The 21,479-nt window shown below is 37.3% G+C and overlaps 1 protein-coding gene across 5 annotated transcripts in view; it reads right to left on the bottom strand.

Moving 5' to 3' along the window:
- Nucleotides 1-21,479, bottom strand: part of USP34 (ubiquitin specific peptidase 34) — a 227,615-nt gene that overhangs the window by 112,135 nt on the left and 94,001 nt on the right. For all 5 annotated transcript variants that reach the window (XR_016038579.1, XM_055399249.2, XM_055399252.2 and 2 more), the window contains 5 exons: nt 19,156-19,370; nt 15,015-15,130; nt 14,792-14,919; nt 5,494-5,583; nt 3,175-3,270 (listed from right to left, as the gene is read on the bottom strand). Coding sequence is in view for 4 of the 5 variants with exons in the window: in XM_055399249.2 (XP_055255224.2) it covers nt 3,175-3,270; nt 5,494-5,583; nt 14,792-14,919; nt 15,015-15,130; nt 19,156-19,370 (645 nt within the window). In the remaining variant the exon portion in view is untranslated. The remainder of the gene's footprint in view (nt 1-3,174; nt 3,271-5,493; nt 5,584-14,791; nt 14,920-15,014; nt 15,131-19,155; nt 19,371-21,479) is intronic.

Genomic DNA, 21,479 nt, shown 5'->3' with positions numbered 1-21,479 from the left:
CTGGTGGGCTTCAGTCTATGGGGTCGCACAAAGTCAGAGACGACTGAAGTGACTTAGCAAGCTTTAAGTCAACTTTTTCACACTCCTCTTTCATTTTCATCAAGAGGCTCTTTAGTTCTTCTTCACTTTCTGCCATAGGGTGGTGTCATCTGCATATCTGAGGTTATTGCTATTTCTCTTGGCAATCTTGATTCCAGCCTGTGCTTCCGCTAGCACAGCGTTTCTCATGATATACTCTGCATATAAGTTAAATAAGCAGGGTGACAATATACAACCTTAATGTACTCCTTTCCCTATTTGGAACCAGTCTGTTGTTCCATGTCCAGTTCTAACTGTTGCTTCTTGACCTGCAAACAGATTTCCCAAGAGGTAGGTCAGGTGGTCTGGTATTCCCATCTCTTTCAGAATTTTCCAGAGTTTGTCATGATTCACACAGTCAAAGGCTTTGGCATATTCAATAAAGCAGAAATAAATGTTCTTTGGTACTCTCATGCTTTTTTGATAACCCATCAGATACTGGCAATTTGATCTCTGGTTATACTGCCTTTTCTAAATCTAGCTTGAACATCTGGAAATTCACAATTCACATATTGCTGAAGCCTGGCTTAGAGAATTCTGAGCATTACTTTGCTAACATGTGAGATGAGGGAAATTGTGCGGTAGTCTGAGCGTTATTTGGCACTGCCTTTTTCTGGGATTGGAATGAAAACTGACTTTTTCCAGTCCTGTGGCCACAGCTGTGTTTTCCAAATTTGCTGGCATACTAAGTACAGCACATTCACAGCATCATCATTTAGGATTTGAAATATCTCAACAGAATTCAATTCCATCACCTCCACTAGCTTTGTTCGTAGTGATGCTTCCTAAGGCCCACTTGACTTCTCCTTTCCATGATTTTGCCTCTAGGTGAGTGATCATACCATCGTGATTATCTTGGTCATGAAGACCTTTTCCGTACAGTTCTTCTGTGTATTCTTGTCACCTCTTCTTAATATCTTCTGCTTCTGTTAGGTCCATACCATTTCTGTTCTTCATTGAGCCCATCTTTGCAAGAAATGTTCCCTTAGTATCTCTCATTTTCTTGAAGAGATCTCTGCTGCTGCTGCTGCTAAGTCACTTCAGTCATGTCCGACTCTGTGTGACCCCATAGACTGAAGCCCACCAGGCTCCCCCGTCCCTGGGATTCTCCAGGCAAGAACACTGGAGTGGGTTGCCATTTCCTTCTCCAATGTGTGAAAGTGAAAAGTGAAAGTGAAGTCGCTCAGTCGTGTCCGACCTTAGCGACCCCACGGACTGCAGCCTACCAGGCTCCTCCATCCATGGGATTTTCTAGGCAAGAGTACTGGAGTGGCTTGCCATTGCCTTCTCCGGAAGAGATCTCTAGTCTTTCCCATTCTATTTTTTTCCTCTATTTCTTTGCTCTGATCACTGAGGAAGGCTTTCTTATAGCTCCTTGCTAATCTTTGGAACTCTGCATTCAAATGAGTACCGAGTGCATTCAAATGGGTTCATTCAATTCAAATATCTTTCCTTTTCTCCTTTGCTTTTCGTGTCTCTTCTTTTCACAGCTATTTGTAAAGCCTCCTCAGATAGCCATTTTGCTTTTTTTGCATTTCTTTTTCTTGGGGATGGTCTTGATCACTGCCTCCTGTACAATGTCACAAATTCCGTCCATAGTTCTTCAGGCACTCTATCAGATCTAAGCCCTTGAATCTATTTCTCACTTCCACTGTATAATCATAAGGGATTTGATTCAGGTCATACCTGAATGGTCTAGTGGTTTTCCCTACTTTCTTCAAATTCAGTCTGAATTTGGCAATAAAGAGTTCATGATCTGAGCCACAGTCAGCTCCCCGTCTTGTTTTTGCTGACTGTATCGAGTGTCTCCATCTTTGGCTGCAAAGAATATAATCAGTCTGATTTCAGTACTGACCATCTGGTGATGTCCATGTGTAGAGTCTTCTTTTGTGTTGTTGGAAGAGGGTGTCTGCTATGACAAGTGCGTTCTCTTGGCAAAACTGTTAGCCTTTGCCCTGCTTCATTCTGTACTCCAAGGCCAAATTTGCTTGTTGCTCCAAGTGTTTTTTCACTTCCTACTTTTGCATTCCAGTCCCCTATAATGAAAAGGACATCTTTTGGGGGTGTTAGTTCTAGAAAGTCTTGTACGTCTTCATAGAACCATTCAACTTCAGCTTTTTCAGCATCAGTGGTCAGAGCATAGACTTGGATTATCATGATACTGAATGGTCTGCCTTGGAAATGAACAGAGATCATTCTGTCCCTTTTGAGATTGCATCCAAGTACTGCATTTCGGACTGTTTTGTTGACTATGATGGCTACTCCGTTCTTCTAAGGGATTCTTACCCACAATAGTAGATATAACGGTCATCTGAGTTAAATTCACCCATTCCAGTCCATTTTAGGTCACTGATTCCTAAAATGTCGATGTTCACTCTTGCCATCTCCTATTTGACCACTTCTAATTTGCCTTGATTCATGGACTTAACATTCCAGGTTCCTATGCAATACTGCTCTTTACAGCATCAGACTTTGCTTATATCACCAGTCACATGCACAACTGGATTATTTAAAATACTATTATATTATATTTACAGTGCCCTAAAACAATACTTTGGCCACCTCATGCGAAGAGTTGACTCAATGGAAAAGACACTGATGCTGGGAGGGATTGGGGGCAGGAGGAGAAGGGGACGACAGAGAATGAGATGGCTGGATGGCATCAGCGACTCGATGGACATGAGTTTGAGTGAACTCCGAGAGCTGGTTATGAACAGGGAGGCCTGGCATGCTGCGGTTCATGGGGTCGCAAAGAGTCGGACACAACTGAGCGACTGAACTGAATACAAAGATACTGGTGACTTCTGAAAAAAGTATTTACTTCTGATTCCTGAAAACACTGCCTTATGAACAAAACTCAATAGTGAAGGTAAATCAACTCCTAAAGTTATATCATTTGTATTTCCCTAAGGTTAAGCATTATAAAAATAATCTTATAAAAGTCATCAAATTAAAAAAGAAACTTCCTCTTATAATTTTATAACTAAGTTTTTCATTATATTTATTATATGAAAAAAAAGGAATGCAAAACTGAAAAATTATCTTTCAAAGGAAAAAAATCAACACTTACACATACCCTACCTAAAGTATACTTACAGTGCATGCTTTTGTCTGCCTTCTCTTACAGCTTGAATATAGTATACCAAATTATCAAAGAAAAGCTTCATCATGTTCAGTTCTTTTTCTGCCCACCTGAACCAATTAAAAGAAAAAATAATTTCAGAGGCACAGGGTAAGATAAATCTATTATAGAACAGGAAAAAACACTATAGTGCACCTTAATTTTTATGAAGTTATAGTATCATTGCGTTTAAACCTCAAAATATTCAATCTCTGTGAAGGGGATATAAAGTCTGGTCAAATGCTAAATAAATGACTAACATGAGTTAATATTTTAAAAAACAGTACAATACAGTCCATGCCAGCCTGTCAGTTTGCAAGTTACCTGAAGATTTACTAAGATGATCAGATAATTTCCAATTTTATAATATGGGCCCTAAGAGTTTAAGAGATAATACATATGAAATCAAATGTTGAGTGCTACTGCATATAATAGACTCACACCAAGTACAAGTTTTTGCTATTATTGATGCCAATTAACTGCAGGAACTCAGAGTTCCTTTAAGTGATCCACCTAGTAAGATTAAGGACACCAGTCTCACATTAGAATTAACAGAGCTTATTCATATTTAAATAAGGAACAAGCTAGGGGCTTCGTAGGTGGCTCATTGGTTAAAAATCTACCAGTCAATGCAGAAGACACAGGAGACTCTGGTTCAATCCCTGGGTTGGGAAGATCCCCTGGAGGAGGAAATGGTGACTGAGCACACAGTACACAAGGAACAAGCTAAAAGGGTTTCAACTCAATACTTGATAAATAAGTAAGTAGTGTTAGTCACTCAGTTGTGTCCAACTCTTTGCAACCCCATGAACTATAGCCCACTAGGCTCCTCTGTACATGGAATTCTCCAGGCAAGAATACTGGAGTGGGTTGCCATTCCCTTCTCCAGGGAATCTTCCCAACCCAGGCAATTCTTTACCATCTGGGCTAGCAGGGAGCACCAATACACTTGATAAGTAACTGAATATTCAAAGCTTCCCACTTCCATAAGAATGTTAGCCTCTGTTACTCCTTAATATAAACCTCCTCAAATGACTGCAATACCAACTTGCCCAGGTAAGCTACAACTGAATCACTTTAATGTTTTTGAATTTTGTAATTTGGCCATTTAAAAACTAAGAGAAATGAAATAAAACTCATGCTACTCTTGTACTTAAAGGATGCTAAATGCTTTCCCCTACTCCTCTGTCCAGCATCTTAAAGACCCTCCATGCACTCACAAATAGAACTGTCACTAGGATCACACTGTAAAAATTAATCAAAGAAAGGGCTTTTCTAAGATGCTTTTCAAAAAACAATAATAGAGGTTCAGGTTAAACAGATCCCCTATTAAAAGAAAAATAAACAGTAAGGGCTGTAACTCAGAAAAACTAACTTCATCTTATTTGTGTGTGCATTAGTCACTCACTCGTGTCCGACTCTTTGTGACCCTACAGACCGCAGCCCACCAGGTTTCTCTGTCCATGGAATTCTCCAGGAGAGAATACTGGAGTGGAATGCCATTCCCTTCTCCAGAGGAGCTTCCCGTCTTATTTAGATATCTAAGAATTTTTAAAATCATACTCATTATGAAAGAAAGTATTCCTACCAACTAATCTTAGATTTGAGAAGGAATTAAATAAAATTCCATCCCATGTGATTTCATAAATAAATCCTTCAACAGGTCTAATTTTTCCTAAATTTTAAGTTTCTGAAATCTCTCCAAAAAGGCTATTTTGAATAAAGCAAGTAACACATTCTCAGAGGTTAATGAAGTGCTCATGATAGTGAACTTTCTCCAGAATTTTCTCAAATATGAGATCAATATCACATCAGCGGCACACTATCGTTGAAAGAATTCTTTAACATTAATCATAAGTTCTCTATATACATAAAAGAGTAACACAATGGTTTCAAAATTATTCCTAACATGATGTAATGTCTACAACCAGTTCCAATAATGGGTAAAAATTAAAAGCATTCTAGAATGCTTAACATGTGGATCTTCTTCAGGAGACTTTTGCCATGATCAAACACACTAGAAAATCTTTACCTGAAAATTAAAGCATTAATTGCTACACTATTTTTCTCAAGCTACAATGAATACAAAGGTCAGATTTCCTACTGACAGGGGTATATATAATCTCCATGGTGCTAAGTGGCAGAAATAGCACCTCAGAAATCTAAGAAAACATTTGAATTACGCAAAATTCAAATTTTCCTGGTACAAATTAATAGCTATTAAGTTACTCAAAACCTTGAGAATTATGATTAGAAAAAGTCTTGAAAATGAATACTTTCTTTTATTTACTTACATTGTAATCCAATGTGTATCATAACTGCTCCCAAACTGCTGAAAGGTACCAAAGAGTTTTGGAAGAAGACGAAGTGAAATTACTACTGATCTGAAATAACAAAAACAGATACTTATAGAATAAAATAATTTTAACTACGATCAGTTAATTCTAGCTCTTAATAGAAATTCAGTTATTTAAAATCAAATACAATAAGAGTTAATGAATTTTACAGATGCTTTTATGCAAACTAGAGTTTTTTTCTCTAAAGTATCAGCTTATTATCCACCGTGGCAAGAAATTCAAGTTTTAAAAAATTCAATCCAAAACTTTTAAAGTAAAATATACTATATAAATATCTGAGTATAAAAGAAAAGTGAAGCACTTTTAAATATAAAAATTTTTAATGGAAGTTTTCTTTAACAGTCATAGGTGTTTCTCAGGATTTAATCAAAGAAAACAAGAAGCAGCAGGTTGAGTCAATTATATAGAGCAGGGCTTCTCAAAGTTTAGTCTTAAAATGCAAACTCTGATCCAGTAGGTCTGGGGTAGGTTCAGGATTGCATTTCTAATAAATTCACAAGTGATACTCAAACGGATGGTTTGTGGACCACAAACAATAAATGTAGAGAACACTTTTCAAACTACATAAATAATCACTTTCCCCATATTTCTCACTTAATATAAACTGCATCTAAACTGACAATCACTGCATTATGAGCAATGTTAATAACAGAAGCACACCATAAACCTCAAGAATTAAGGGGGGTTCAGGAGGGGGAACTCATGTACACCCGGGGCGGATTCATGTCAATGTATGGCAAAACCAACCAATATAATATTGTAAAATAATTAGCGTCCAATTAAAAAAAAAATTAAAAAGTAAATAAAAAGCTCTTTCGAATCTTAAAAATAAAAAAAAAGAATTAAGGAGCCAAAAGGCAACATGAAATCACTCAAAGACCTCAAGAAGATCTGAGTATGACTATCTTCTGGACGAAAAGGGGGACAAGGAACACACTGACACACAAATCCCAGAATTCCTAAGAAGGCTGCGTCCATGAGCCTTGAAAGACGCACAACAAACTCTAATAAGTTATTGAATTTATTTTTAAGCTTAGGAGCAGTATTGCTTCATGAAAGAATTTTTTTTTTTTAATTTGGCACCCTACTAACAAATATGGGGTACAGGTAAGTCTTCAAAAATGCCTACTCTTTTCGAGAGGCGTACCAGGAATATTAGTATTCAGGGCTTCACTTCTGAATAGGAGGAAAACCATGGCAAACGCTAAGCAGGAGAAACTACAAAATTTCATGTTTCTAAATAAAATCCAAAGTACTTAAATTTGAATACAAAGCCACATGTGATCTGTCCCCATTTCCTCTATCATTGTAACCTATTTTCCTTCCCATCCTCCTTGAGCTATTTCATCAGCACACACAAGCACATTCCTGCCTCAGGGCCTTTGCTATTTGCCTATCCTTCAGTTCAGTCGCTCAGTTGTGTCTGACCCTTTGAGACCCCATGAATCGCAGCACGCCAGGCCTCCCTGTCCATCAACAACTCCCAGAGTTCACTCAAACTCATGACCATTGAGTCGGTGATGCCATCCAGTCATCTCATTCTCTGTCGTCCCCTTCTCCTCCTGACCCCAATCCCTCCCAGCATCAGAATCTTTTCCAGTGAGTCAACTCTTCACATGAGGTGGCCAAAGTGTTGGAGTTTGCTTAGAATGCTCTTTACCTAAATATCTACTTGAAGGACTCCTTCCCCCACTGTATTAAGGTTCCCCCACTGTCAACAGAAATGATGACCCTAACAACTCAATAATAACACCTTCCCACTGCTCCACGAACCTCTTTATTGACTCCTTTACAATTTTTATTCAATCATCACCTAATGAATGTTTATTTAATGCTACCACTAGAATATGCTCTATGTGAGCAGACTGTCTTATTCATTAAAAATCTCTGCATATGGTGCATGCTGAGTATCAATTCAGTTCAGTCGCTCAGTCGTGTCTGACTCTTTGCGACCCCATGAATCACAGCACACCAGGCCTCCCTGTCCATCACCAACTCCCGGAGTTCACTCAAACTCATGTCCACAGAGTCGGTGATGCCATCCAGCCATCTCATTCTCGGTCGTCCCCTTCTCCTCCCGCCCTCAACCTTTCCCAGCATCAGAGTCTTTTCCAGTGAGTCAACTCGTCGCATGAGGTGGCCAAAGTATTGCAGTTTCAGCTTTAGCATCAGTCCTTCCAATGAACACCCAGGATTGATCTCCTTTAGAATGGACTGGTTGGATCTCCTTGCAGTCCAAGGGACTCTCAAGAGTCTTCTCCAACACCACAGTTCAAAAGCATCAATTCTTCGGCGATCAGCTTTCTTCACAGTCCAACTCTCACATCCATACATGACCACAGGAAAAACCATAGCCGTGACTAGATGGACCTTTGTTGGCAAAGTAACGTCTCTGCTTTTTAATATACTATCAAGGTTGGTCATAATTTTCCTTCCAAGGAGTAAGCATCTTTTAATTTCATGGCTGCAGTCACCATCTGCAGTGATTTTGGAGCCCAATAAAATAAAGTCTGACACTTGACACTGTTTCCACTGTTTTTCTATCTATTTCCCATGAAGTGATGGGACCACATGCCATCTTTGTTTTCTGAATGTTGAGCTTCAAGCCAACCTTTTCACTCTCCTCTTTCACTTTCATCAAGAGGCCTCTGAGTTCCTCTTCACTTTCTGCCATAAGGGTAGTGTCATCTGCATATCTGAGGTTACTGATATTTCTCCCAGCAATCTTGATTCCAGCTTGTGCTTCTTCCAGCCCAGCGTTCCTCACGATGTACTCTGCATATAAGTTAAATAAGCAAGGTGACAATATACAGCCTTGACGCACTCCTTTTCCTATTTGGAACCAGTCTGTTGTTCCATGTACAGTTCTGACTGTTGCTTCCTGACCTGCATACAGATTTCTCAAGAGGGAGGTCAGGTGGTCTGGTATTCCCATCTCTTTCAGAATGTTCCACAGTATATACATTTCCTCAAACGACAAACCAGCAAAGAACTTAAAGGCAAGATTTTCAAGGAAGGAAGAAAAACAACAACGTACAATGTTATATTACAATTCTGAAGTACAAAGAAGAAAATACTACTGGAAGACAGCATGCTAGGAGAATGTCAGAAGATCAAAAAAACATTACTATATTTAAGAATATACAGTGGACTTCCCCAGTGGTCCAATAGTTAAGACTGGGCTTCCACTGCAGGAGCACAGATTCAATCTCTGGAAAAAGAAGGTCCCCGTGTCTCGAGGTATGGCCAATAACAATAAGCATACAGTGAAGAAAAAAAGAGAGTAAATACCTGATATCTAGAAAGTGCAAAGTAAAGATTCTTTAAATATTCAAAAACATTTAGTATATTTTTAAATATTAAAATTTTTAATATTCTTCAACAAGTTGCACAGTAGTGGTGATTGGGAAGATAGACCATAGAGGATCAGGAGAAATCAGTTTCAATTTTAGATGATTTATCTAAAATCTTTGTCAAAATTTCAGAAACATTAGCAGAGTTTTTCCCAAAAATTAAGACATAAAAAACTAGAATGTATACATATACATTATTTTGACTTTATAAGCACAAAATCAAAATTATTTGCCTAGTGTAATTTCAATAGTTTTAAAATATACAGACAGAGAGACTAGAGATACCATAGCTCATTAAAGCAAGTCTTATACTGTGCAACAGTTGTATCTTTTCTGAAAATCTTATTTCTTCTTTTGCATTCAAAGCTGTTAAGAGTCTAAATTGTTTAAATTTACTTTCCAAGTTTTCTACAACGAACATGATTTCATTTTATAAAATGTAATGTAGAAGCAAGCACATGATGCTTTACATTACAGAACAGGATGCCAGGCTCTGAGTGGGTAACAGTGGAAGATAATTAACTTGCTTAGTGACAACAATAATTTATGTTTCAATGTTAATGGAAACTTCACAAGAACACATATATCAACTTGTTCCAATTAAAATCATATTGTGCTGTACAGCAGAAACACACATTGTGCATCAACCACACTCCAATAAAACTTTTCTAATTTTTTTAAAAATGTTACAGCACTTCTCCTGTAAGAACTATGCTACCTTATCAACTTTTTTGCCCAAGTAGTTTTCATTGCTGATATGCTTACAAAAAACAGAAATTACTGTTATATTCATACTTATATTTCACAAATTCTTCCAAGACTGAAAATTTTAAATATCAAAACACACAACCCTGGGCAACAACAGGTTTAAGATAAAAAGGAACAATGGTCCTAAATAACAAGATACAGTTAGCTCTCCATAGCCACAGGTTCCTTATCTGGGGATACAGAGAGCTGACTGTCCTACACTACTGTATATGAAGGACCTGAGCACTTGTAGATTTGGGGTATTTGCAGAGGAATCCAAGAACCAGTGCCCCACAGATACCCAGGGACTATTGCACTACATTTAGAATCAGGAAAAATGCTATCATCTTAAAACTGCTCTGGTTTTTTGCTTGATTCCAAGTTTTTGTTGTAACCAGAAGCTTATTACTAAACAACAGTGTGGTATGACTCTTAAGAATTACCCATGCAACTTTAAACTGCCTTAGTAGAATGAACACATCTGCTGGTGGGCTTCACAGTTAAAAAAATCACGTTTGGATGGTTTTTTCCCTAGACTCAATATTTGAAGAAGACTGGTGTGTTCTACAAAATGCTATTCAGTCATTTTAAATTATAGTATATACCAACAGTTGACATGAAATGCTATATATAATACTGTCTTTACATAGAGAAAACAAAACCAAATAAAAGTACACAGTACCATCCATTTCTTAATTATATGAACCTCTAAAAGAATCCCTAATATGAACAAGCATTTTCACTTATGTATTCAAAGGCAAAAAATTTCACACATGGTTTAACTACCTAGTGCAAAAGAATAGCAAAAAAAAAAAAAAAAGCACAAAATGGACAGGTTCTCAAGAGTCTCAAATCAGTTCTTGAGAAGCCACAGAACTTCAGGGAGACTAGCACAGGATGTGAACACCTGTCTTCTAATAAACATAAAACATCAAAGGGGCTAATTACAACTCAACCCCTACTTCCACCCTACTCACTGGAGAGCAGTCTTACCTCACTGACCCAAAGTAACAAATACTAAGCTGGAAAGTCATGGACTTTTCATTGTGGGAGTTACTGTCCACCTCATGCTCTCACTTTATGACAACATTCTGCAAACCAGTCTACTATGTGTTTCTGTGTGTAACTTTAAACTTCCTGCACCACTGAAATGTCATTTTACACCTTATAAGACCACCTGCCTAAGAGTAAAAGTGCATAAGGCACATGCTGCATGTTTTAAAGTGTTTTTGGACTGCAAAGAAGGCTGATCGCCGAAGAATTGATGCTTTTGAACTGTGGTGTTGGAGAAGACTCTTGAGAGTCCCTTATACTGCAAGGAGATCCAACCAGTCCATTCTAAAGGAGATCGATCCTGGGTGTTCATTGGAAGGACTGATGCTAAAGCTGAAACTGCAATACTCTGGCCACCTCATGCGACGAGTTGACTCACTGGAAAAGACTCTGATGCTGGGAAGGAATGGGGGCGGGAGGAGACGGAGACGACAGAGAATGAGATGGCTGGATGGCATCACCCACTCGATGGACATGAGTTTGAGTGAACTCTGGGAGTTGGTGATGGACAGGGAGGCCTGGCATGCTGTGATTCATGGGGTCGCAAAGAGTTGGACACGACTGAGCGACTGAACTGAACTGAACTGATGGAAGACTTTTTCTTTTTCAGATCTCAAAGCCCCCTTAGAAGTAATGAGGCCATATTGCTGTTCAAAAGAAAGCGAAGTTCATTCTGTAAAATAAACTGTAATACAATCACAGAAAAGCAAAAAAAAAATTTGCTGAAAGGTCTATAAACCATGGCAAGTGAGGACCTAAAAAGAAAATCAACATCAGCACAAAGAAAATTTTCAAAAAATAAAACCTCTGTGAACTGTGGTGTTGGAGAAGACTCTTGAGAGTCCCTTATACTGCAAGGAGATCCAACCAGTCCATTCTAAAGGAGATCAATCCTGGATGTTCACTGGAGGGACTGATGCTAAAGCTGAAACTTCAATACTTTGGCAACCTCATGCGACGAGTTGACTCACTGGAAAAGACTCTGATGCTGGGAAAGGTTGGGGGTGGGAGGAGAAGGGGACGACGGAGAATGAGATGGCTGGATGGCATCACCGACTCTGTGGACATGAGTTTGAGTGAACTCCGGGAGTTGGTGATGGACAGGGAGGCCTGGCATGCTGTGATTCATGGGGTCGCGGAGAGTCGGACACGACTGAGCGACTGAACTGAACTGAACTGAAACTATATAAAAAATTGAGATTATCAAGAAGTAGACATCTGTGGGGATTTTGGGGTCACATGTCAGAAAATGGCGTATGAGTAAAGGTTGCAGTGGTCCATCTGTTTCAACATATGGAAGAGTCTTCCTATTAACACTCTTTTGCAACACTCCTTTCCTATGGAGATGACAAATACAGGGGGCTAGGCTTGGAGCAAGTATTCTTGTGTTTAGGACTTCTTAGACTCTGATGTGATGTCACTACTGACATTTCACACAATTCTCTGTTGTGAAAGGCTGTCCTCTGTATTGAAGGATGTTTAGTAGTACCCCTGGCTCAAAGTAACATCTCCAATTTCACTCATCAATGTGACAACCAAAGATATCTCCAAGTACTGATACTGCCAAGGAAGAAAAGAATCACTCCAGTTAAAAACCACTGATTCATCAGGAAACTGAAACTAATAATGGTTTTCTAAAAAGATGTTCAAAACTAATTATTTTTTAATCTGCATAACTTCAGTAAGTTCAGTTGGTACACACTGGATATGATGTACGGAGAAGGCAATGGCAAGCCACTCCAGTACTATTGCCTAGAAAATCCCATGGATGGAGGAGCCTGGTAGGCTGCAGTCCATGGGGTCGCTAAGGGTCGGACACGACTGAGCAACTTCACTTTCACTTTTCACTTTCACACATTGGAGAAGGAAACGGCAACCCACTCCAGTGTTCTTGCCTGGAGAATCCCAGGGACGGGGGAGCCTGGTGGGCTTCCGTCTATGGGGTCACACAGAGTCGGACACGACTGAAGTGACTTAGCAGCAGCAGCAGGATATGATGTATATGTCCAGGCTAAAAAATGTTAGTATGCTCTAAGCATTGGTACATATGATACATTAATATTAAGACTAGAATAATAAATACAACAACCCTCTAAGGAGTAAATTCTGAGGGCAAACTTAACATCAATACAACAGTTACATATACTATATTTTCAATACACCATTAAGTAATTAGAACTGGGGTACAGGACTGCCTCCAACAAATGAAAACGCTTCATCTTTTCAAGTTATTTGGGATTGAACAAATTAAAGCTTACTAAAAATTCAAGTTGGCAATTTTCCATACAGTTTTATACACAGTTTTCCTTCTATCTCTGTTAAGATACCCTTAGGGAAATAAGTGCTTATTGTTGAAAAATGAGAAAACAGAAAAGCATAAAGAAGAAAAAAAATAACTGAATCCTCCTGGAAGTAACTACTCTACAGCCTCACATATTGTTTGTAATCCTTTTATTAAAAACAAATGGGCCTGTGAGTATATGCCCATATTATTATACAACTTTTGAAAATATATGACTCAAAGGCTACATGATATTTCCTCTTTCACATAGCTTTTAAGTGTAACATTCATGTAAAAACATGTATAAACCTAAGTGACAATTCAAAATGAGGGAGTGAACATACGTGTGTAATATGTACCCACATTAAAAAAGAAATCCTCACCAGCATCCCAGAAGCCTTGGGAAGAGCCCCCTTTCCAGTCACTGACAACCCAAGAGTAACCATGATCACAACTATTAAATAGCTTTCCTGTTTTTAAACTCTACATAACGAGATAATAGAAATAATCTTTTTATATATGGCTTCCTTCACTCAACATTATGAGATTCAACCACACTATTCTTTGCAGTTGTAGTTCTTTAATTGCTACTTTATAAACATTTTATTTAACAAACTGTACCACAATTTAATTTTTCCTTCTTATTCTGTTTTTGGCATGTGGACAGCAGTACCAAGAATAGTTATTTTGAATAATGTTTTTATGAATGTGTCTTTTGGTGACCATCTGGATGTATTATTGTAAGGCATATACTTTGCAGTGGAACTGCTAGGCCATACAATGTGCAGATGCACATATGGGGAATAAAAATTGACACAACTTAAAAAAATGTTCAGTAGCTTCAAGACTATTAAAAGACAATTAATATTTTTAAATTAAATTATGTAATACATATATAAATGATGAAATATCATCCAGCCATTAAAAGCGTTCCTTTTAAAGAATACATGTTGTTTGAGGCAACTGATCCACTAACAGGGACCTATTAGAAGTTTCTTACACCTGCATGAATCAGCAGTTTTTCTACTGTGATTGTTCAAATTATAGACCTGCAAAGACCAAAAGTAGAAAATAAAATATTGAACACATTTTTTCTAATTCAATTAGGTAAAAAAAATTTTTTTTACATACTTAAATATTCAATAAAATTAGACACTTATATTGAGCCTGAGCAGAGGTAAGATGAAAATGTTAATATATTCAATGAAGAACTGAATTCACTATGAAAGAGAATGAAACAATATTATCTAAGCAGTATAAGACAAGGGAAACTGGAAACTGTATCAGTAAGCACAACTGAAAATCAAGAAATTTGTAATAATTTGAGCCCCAATAAGAAGTATACAAATATACAGCATTAATTCAAACCAGATAAAAAAACATTAATCTAATTCTCTATGCACTACATAAGTCAAAAAATACACTCAGAAGGAAGAAAAGTGGCATTATCAAAATGTATGTATTTCAGCTTAGTTGTTTAACTTTACTTATCATATTTAGCTTCCTTTTTACATAACAGTTCAAGAATATTTAACTGCAATCTGAAAACAATCACCATCATTCCCCGAATCAAGGAGACAGTATTATTATTCCCTTATTTCTGTTAGAGAGGATCAAATCAAGAGTGCCAAAAAGTGTTGAAATAACCAAGACCAAGTGATAACATATGAACACTGTGGGGGGAAAGAGTTTAAAACTAATACAAAAACCACGATTACTTTAAAAAAAATTTTTAAGGCTAATAATGGTATATTAATTATGAATATGATTACCATGTAAAAAACTTTCAATTCCTATTTACCTGTTGTTTCCTAAATTTTCAAGGCAACCTTCGATGAATCTCATTCGAATCTGTCTATCTGTAAACCAACATACTAAAGAACAGAGAAGTTTCTCTGCTTCATTTATTAATCCTTCAGAAAGATTAACCTACAAAAAAGAATGTACAAACATTAAGTTACTACTTATACTGATTGCATTCTGCTGTGATTTTATAAGTCTTTTGGCTTTATTAAATAACTTACTGCATCATCATCCTGGACTATATCCCACAATAAAGTGTTTCCTTTCTTGCAAACATTATCCAAATTTATGTCTGTCACAGCATTACTGTTGAATTGATGTTTATGAACTGCAGGTCCTGAGGGGCAAAATATACCACACTATAGAGGAATGCAGCTGACTGAAATTGTAAAGTGAACTACAGCATTCATAAAAACAATAAATTCAAAGTATAACGATAAATCTCTTCTTACATCACGAGATAAAAACAAGATTATTACACAGTTACTTTATAAGTGAGAGAATAGTATTGTTTAGTTTGATACTACTATATTGAAGAGTTTTCATAGCCTCTTCACTATTTCATAGCCTCTGCTCTATTAAGTATTATTAATGTTTTCCTCATGTCAAGAGAACTGTATACAAATACCTGAAACCCAAATTAAACATAAGAATGACTGCTGATGGCTCAGATGGTAAAGAGTCTGCCTGCAATACAGGAGAGGGTTTGATCCCTGGGTCAGAAAGATCCCCTGGAGAAGGGTATGGCTACCCACTCCAATATTCTCGCCTCGAGAATTCCATGGAGAGTGGAACCTGGTGGGCTATAGTCCATGGATTGCGAAGAGTTAGACACAACTGAGCAACTAACTGAATTAACTGCATAGGCTTGGGACGTAACTCTGTTAAATGTCTTATATCTAAACACTTTTTTGAATTGAGAAAGTGAAAGCGAAAGTTAAGTCCCACAGTCACATCTGACTCTTTGCGACCCATGGACTGTAGCCTACCCGGCTCCTCTGTCCATGGGATTTTCCAGGCAAGAATACTGAGGTGGGTTGCCATTTCTTTCTCCAGAAGATCTGCCCAACCCAGGGATTGAACCCGGCTCTCCCACATTGTAGGCAGACAATTTATTCAAAACATTCAATTAAATTCAAAAATTCTAGTAAATAATTCTCCCTCAGTTCAGTTCAGTCGCTCATTCGTGTCCGACTCTTCGCGACCCCATGAATCACAGCACGCCAGGCCTCCTTGTCCATCACCAACTCCCGGAGTTCACTCAAACTCATGTCCACAGAGTCGGTGATGCCATCCAGCCATCTCATTCTCTGTCGTCCCCTTCTCCTCCCGCCCCCAATCCCTCCCAGCATCAGAGTCTTTTCCAGTGAGTCAACTCGTTGCATGAGGTGGCCAAAGTATTGGAATTTCAGCTTTAGCATCAGTCCTTCCAATGAACACCCAGAACTGATCTCCTTTAGAATGGACTGGCTGATCTCCTTGCAGTCCAAGGGACTCTCAAGAGTCTTCTCCAGCACCCTAGCTCTGTTATATTAAGCAAAAATGCTTCTGTCTTTTTTAGCAGCTTTACATGAAATTTTCCTCTTAAACTGTACATGTACATTGATTTCATAAAAATGAGAATTATGCAACCACCACTAGAATAGGGTTTTAGAACACTTTTACGACCTTAAAACATTCCCTCATACCTGATTAATTACATTTAATCCCTGAGCCCATTTCCAAGCCCTAGTCTGTTTTTCTATTCCCACAAATTAGCATTTTCTAGGAATTTCATGCAAATGAAATTATACAATATGCATGTACAGTCTTCTGTCTGACTTTCTTCACTTAGCAGAATGTTTTTAGAGGTTTGTCCACGTTGAAGTACCCATCAGTAGTGTGGTCATTTTAATTACAGAACAATAGTCCATCATATGAAAATATTATTTTGTTTATATATCTACCAATTAATGAAAATTTGAAGTTTTCAATTTTTGTCTAATATGAACAGTGCTACCATAACATTGATGCAACCAGTCTTTGTACAGACAGATGCTTTCTTCTCTTTTGGGTAAATATTTAGAATTGTGGTAACATAAGGTAAACACATGTACGTTTAAAATTTGAAGAAACTGTCAAACTGTTTTCCAAAGAGGTTGTACCACCACTTACTGTTCCTCCAAATTGTCCCCGAGACATAGCTATGGTCCTTTTGAATTTTAGCCATTCTTATAGGTAGGCAGTAGGATCTGTTTTTTATTTGAATTTCTCTAGTGACTAATGATGCTAAGCATCTTTTCATGTGCTTATTTAGCCACTTGTGTACCTATTATGGTGAAATAAATCAACTCCCAATTTTTAATTGGGTTGTCTTACTACTGAGTTGTAAGGTAAAAGTTCTTATATGGTCTGGATACAAGCCATAGATACATGATTTGTAAGTATTCTCCCAGTTTGTAGCTTGACTTTTTAAGTTTGGGGGGTTTTTTGGTTTGCCTGTTCTGGTATTTGCTTTTTAAAATTAATTTTATTAAAATACAATGTAAATATATAATCAGATACAGAACACTTCAATCACCCCCAAAAGTTCTCTTCTGTTCCTTTACAATCAGTCCCCACCACCAACCACTGAGTAGACGTCAACCACTGCAAATCACTAAGAAATTTTAGAAGTGCATATAAAGAATACATAGTATGTACTCTTCTGTCTAGCTTTATTCACTTAGAATGTTTTTACATTCATCAATGGTGTTGAATATATCAGTAGCCTTTTCCTTTTTATTCCACTGTGTGAATATACAACAATTTGTTTATCTATCAGTTAATTCCAGTTGAGGTTCATAAATGAACCAGTTATCATTCATGTACAACTCTTTTTGTGGACATACGTTTTCATTTATCTTGGGTAAAATATGTAGAACAGGAATTCCAGGGTCACATGGTAAGCAGAAATTTAGCTTTGTAAGAAACTAATAAAACAGTACTCTAAACTGGCTGTACTATTTTACGCTCTTTGACAGCACTGTGTGCGAGTTGTAGTTGCTCTGCATCTTTAGTGTCATTTGATAGCATTAAGCCCTTCATTTTTTACCCATCCCAAGTGAGTAAAAGTATCTCATTGTGGTTTTAATCTGCATTTCCCAGATGACTATCGATATTGAGTATTTTTTCATGTATTTACTGACCATTTCTATATCTTCATTTATGTATTAACAAAATTAACAACTCACATCTTTCACCCATTTTTAAACTGTTTGTCTTTCTGGGTTGGAAGAATTCTTTATAATAGAAGAAGAATGGCAAAAAAATTAATAAATATGGTATCTAATTCAACTGAGCTCAATCTTAACCCATTCATTTCTCAACCACCACAATAACACAACAACAAAAATTTCAGAACAGGGAATTCCCTAGCTGTCCAGTGGTTAGGACTCTGCACTCTCACTGCTGAGAGCCCAGGTTTGGTCCCTGGACGGGTAACTGAGATCCCACAGGCTATGAGGCATGCCTCCCACATCCCCCATCCCCCCAAATCCCGAAGTAACCTTATCTAGATCCTATACAAGTTACATCTGAAATCAGAAAGTTGTTTCCAAGATTCACAAATTGCATCTCTCAGTCTAATCATGGCATTAACAGCATATACCTAATCTATCAGGTTGTACTTAGTTTATCATTTACTGGCATCCCAAAACCTATTTCCTAGGCTAGCAAGTGTTGATGGTGTGTAACCAAGTAAGAGGCTGAATACTGACCTTGACATTGCCAATTCTATAACTGTTTTCCCTCCTAACTTCTCCCTTTCTTCCTTCATCTTCCACTATTCTTAAACATCCTCTAATCTCTATTTATTCAAGTTTGGTCGTGTCCTATCACTTTTTTTAAGATTAATTTTAAAGTGACTAGAACGTCTTTTTATGAACATTTTCATCATACCAGATGAAAGAAACACCTTACCCTTTATCAGTCACCCCCTCTCTTCCCCCTAGCCACAGGGAACCACTAACCACGTATCTTAGTTATTGAATATAAATGGAACCATACAATATGAAATTCTGTGTAATCGCCTACTTTTAAGTCTTAAGCTTCTGGAATATAAAATCTAATATAGCCATACATTTTCTCAAATACAAAGCTATAATTTTACATATTATTTTTTAATTTCCTTTCCTTATTAAATATCTCTTGGTGGAACTCTAGCCTTCATATTCATGATGGACCATTCATAATAATTTCATTTCTTTGTTAAAAAAACCTGTAATATGAAAGTTATTTGGCATAAACAATGAAGTATAAAAACATTAACTGTTGATCCCTTTTAACAAAATGCTATATTCATTTTAAATAAAGGAATACATTTTACTTAATACAGAACCTTACCTTGACTAAGATGTTCATGGTAAATAGATGCTAAATTGGGAAGATGTTGTTGGAGATGAGATGTTAGCTCTGCATGTGAATTAATCTGAACTAGCTCCTCTTCACACCCAGATTCTTCACCATCAAAATCAGCCATATTTTTTTCTGATTTTGCACTGACCTGGGAGCTACTACAACTGACATCATCTGCACTGAGCATATCATCAACCATATGACTGTAACACAGAGAAGAGCAGCACAAAGTCAGCAATTACAATTCTAACACACAATGTGATTCACAAAAAATCTCTCTCAAAACATCTGGCACAAGTTACAACATACTCAAGAATGAAGCTACATTTTGTTTGTTAACACTATGGGATACTGACAGCTTTACAAAATAAAAAAGCCCACAAAGTCAGCGCTATGTATTAACTTTACATTATACCCACATATAATCTGGCCAATCAACACTTCACTAAAACAATTTCAAAGCGAATAATTTTAGAGAAAAATCAGTAAAACTTACTGTTAGAATTATTTTATAAACTCAGATCTTAAAGTTAAACCTCAAATTTTATTTACTTTTGTTCATCCAACTGCAGAATCAAATAACTACCAGGAAAAAAAAAATTTCAATTTAAAGCTGCAATCCAGATTTGGTTGGTATTAACTGGGGGACTTTCACAAGTGGTTACCACACACAGAGAATATGGAAATGGCTAACATAAAAAATTAAATCATTAGGTCTTTTCAGGTGAGGGTTGGTGTGAACACTGAAAGAAATTTAAAATGTGCCAAACTGAATATGCTACCCACATTGGTTTTATGAACTAACTGCTTTGTCTTCAGTATGTCCTGGGCAGAACTATGAACGTGCATTTCTGTAACGTCAGACCATAAACCAGTGGTTTTCAATCAGAAGGCCAAGGGGGCATCCAAGAAATGTCTACAAACAATTTCTGGTAATCACAATATAGGAGATGCCTCTAGTATACAGGGACACAGGCTAGGGATGCTGCTAAACATCCATGCTACAATGCACAGGACAACATCCACACTGCTGAAAATCCAAAACACAAAACTACATGGCCCAAACCATCAGTACTATCAAGTCTAAGAAACATTATCAGGGCTTCCCGAGTGACTAAGCGGTAAGGATTCTACCTGCCAATGCAGGGGACATGGGTTCAATCCCTCCTTCAGGAAGACCCACATTCTATGGAGCAACTAAGCCCACGCCCAACAACAAATGAGCCTGTGCTCCAGGCCAGGAGCTGCAACTACTGAGCCCACATGCCACAACTACTGAAGCCAGCACACCCTAGAGCCTGTGCTCCACAATAAAGAGAAACCACTGCAATGAGAAGCACCCAACGAACCCTAACTTCTCCCTAACCCTAGCCCTAATTAGGGTTAGGGAGAAAGTCTGCACAGCAACAAAGACCCAGCACGGCCAAAAATAAATATATAAATAAAAAAGAAACATTACCATATACTCATATGGGATAAAGATAAGAACCAAAAAGCAAAGGAAATAAAGTAGGAATATGTATGCATATGTAATTCTCCCATATAACCATCTTAAATTCTGAAAGCCTGGCAAATAGTCAGGTCTAAAAAAAATTCTGATAAACCACTCATCCCTATTTCACCATTAACTCAAATATTACTACTTGTAATGACAATAATAACAAATGGTAGCTAATATTTATTAAGCTCTGATTATGTGCCAATCATATTAGCCCATGAAATGCTCACAATTAAGCCCATGAGATAGGTATTATTGTTCCTATTGTATACACAAGAAAATGATGTTGAAAGAACAATTGAGTACTCTGCCTAATACTGTAACACTACTAAGTGACAGAATCACTATTAAACACAATGGGTGTATTTCACAGATGATCAAAAAGCTTTAGGCTGAGGCTTTAACCTTACTGATATCCTAAAAATGGAATGTGCATAAAATTCCCCTTTTCATGATCATACTTTAATGGACATTTCCACAGCAATTTTCTATCTACTTTTAGCCAAGTAAAACAAGGAGTTGAAGATCTAAATCTGTACTTCCTATACAACAGTCACTAGCCATCTGTGGCCCCTGCACAGGGAAAAAGTGGCTGGTCTAAACAGAATATGTTAGCAGTAGTAAATATACAGATTATTGAAAATTTAGCATTAGAAAAAAGAATGTTTGTTAATAATTTTATACTGATGACATGGATATTACTGCTTTAAATAAAATTTATAATTAAAAATCAAACTTCTCTGTTTTATCTTGCTTTTTTATATGTGCCCATTAGAAAGTTAAAAATTGGGACTTCCTGGCAGTCCAGTGGTTA

Source organism: Moschus berezovskii, chromosome 11 (assembly GCF_049115385.1).
Source record: "Moschus berezovskii isolate FMDL1 chromosome 11, NW_MosBer_1.0, whole genome shotgun sequence".
Classification (NCBI taxonomy): domain Eukaryota; kingdom Metazoa; phylum Chordata; class Mammalia; order Artiodactyla; family Moschidae; genus Moschus; species Moschus berezovskii.
The sequence above is the reverse complement of the archived record's forward strand: the minus strand, read 5'-3'. Positions and strand labels throughout refer to the sequence as shown.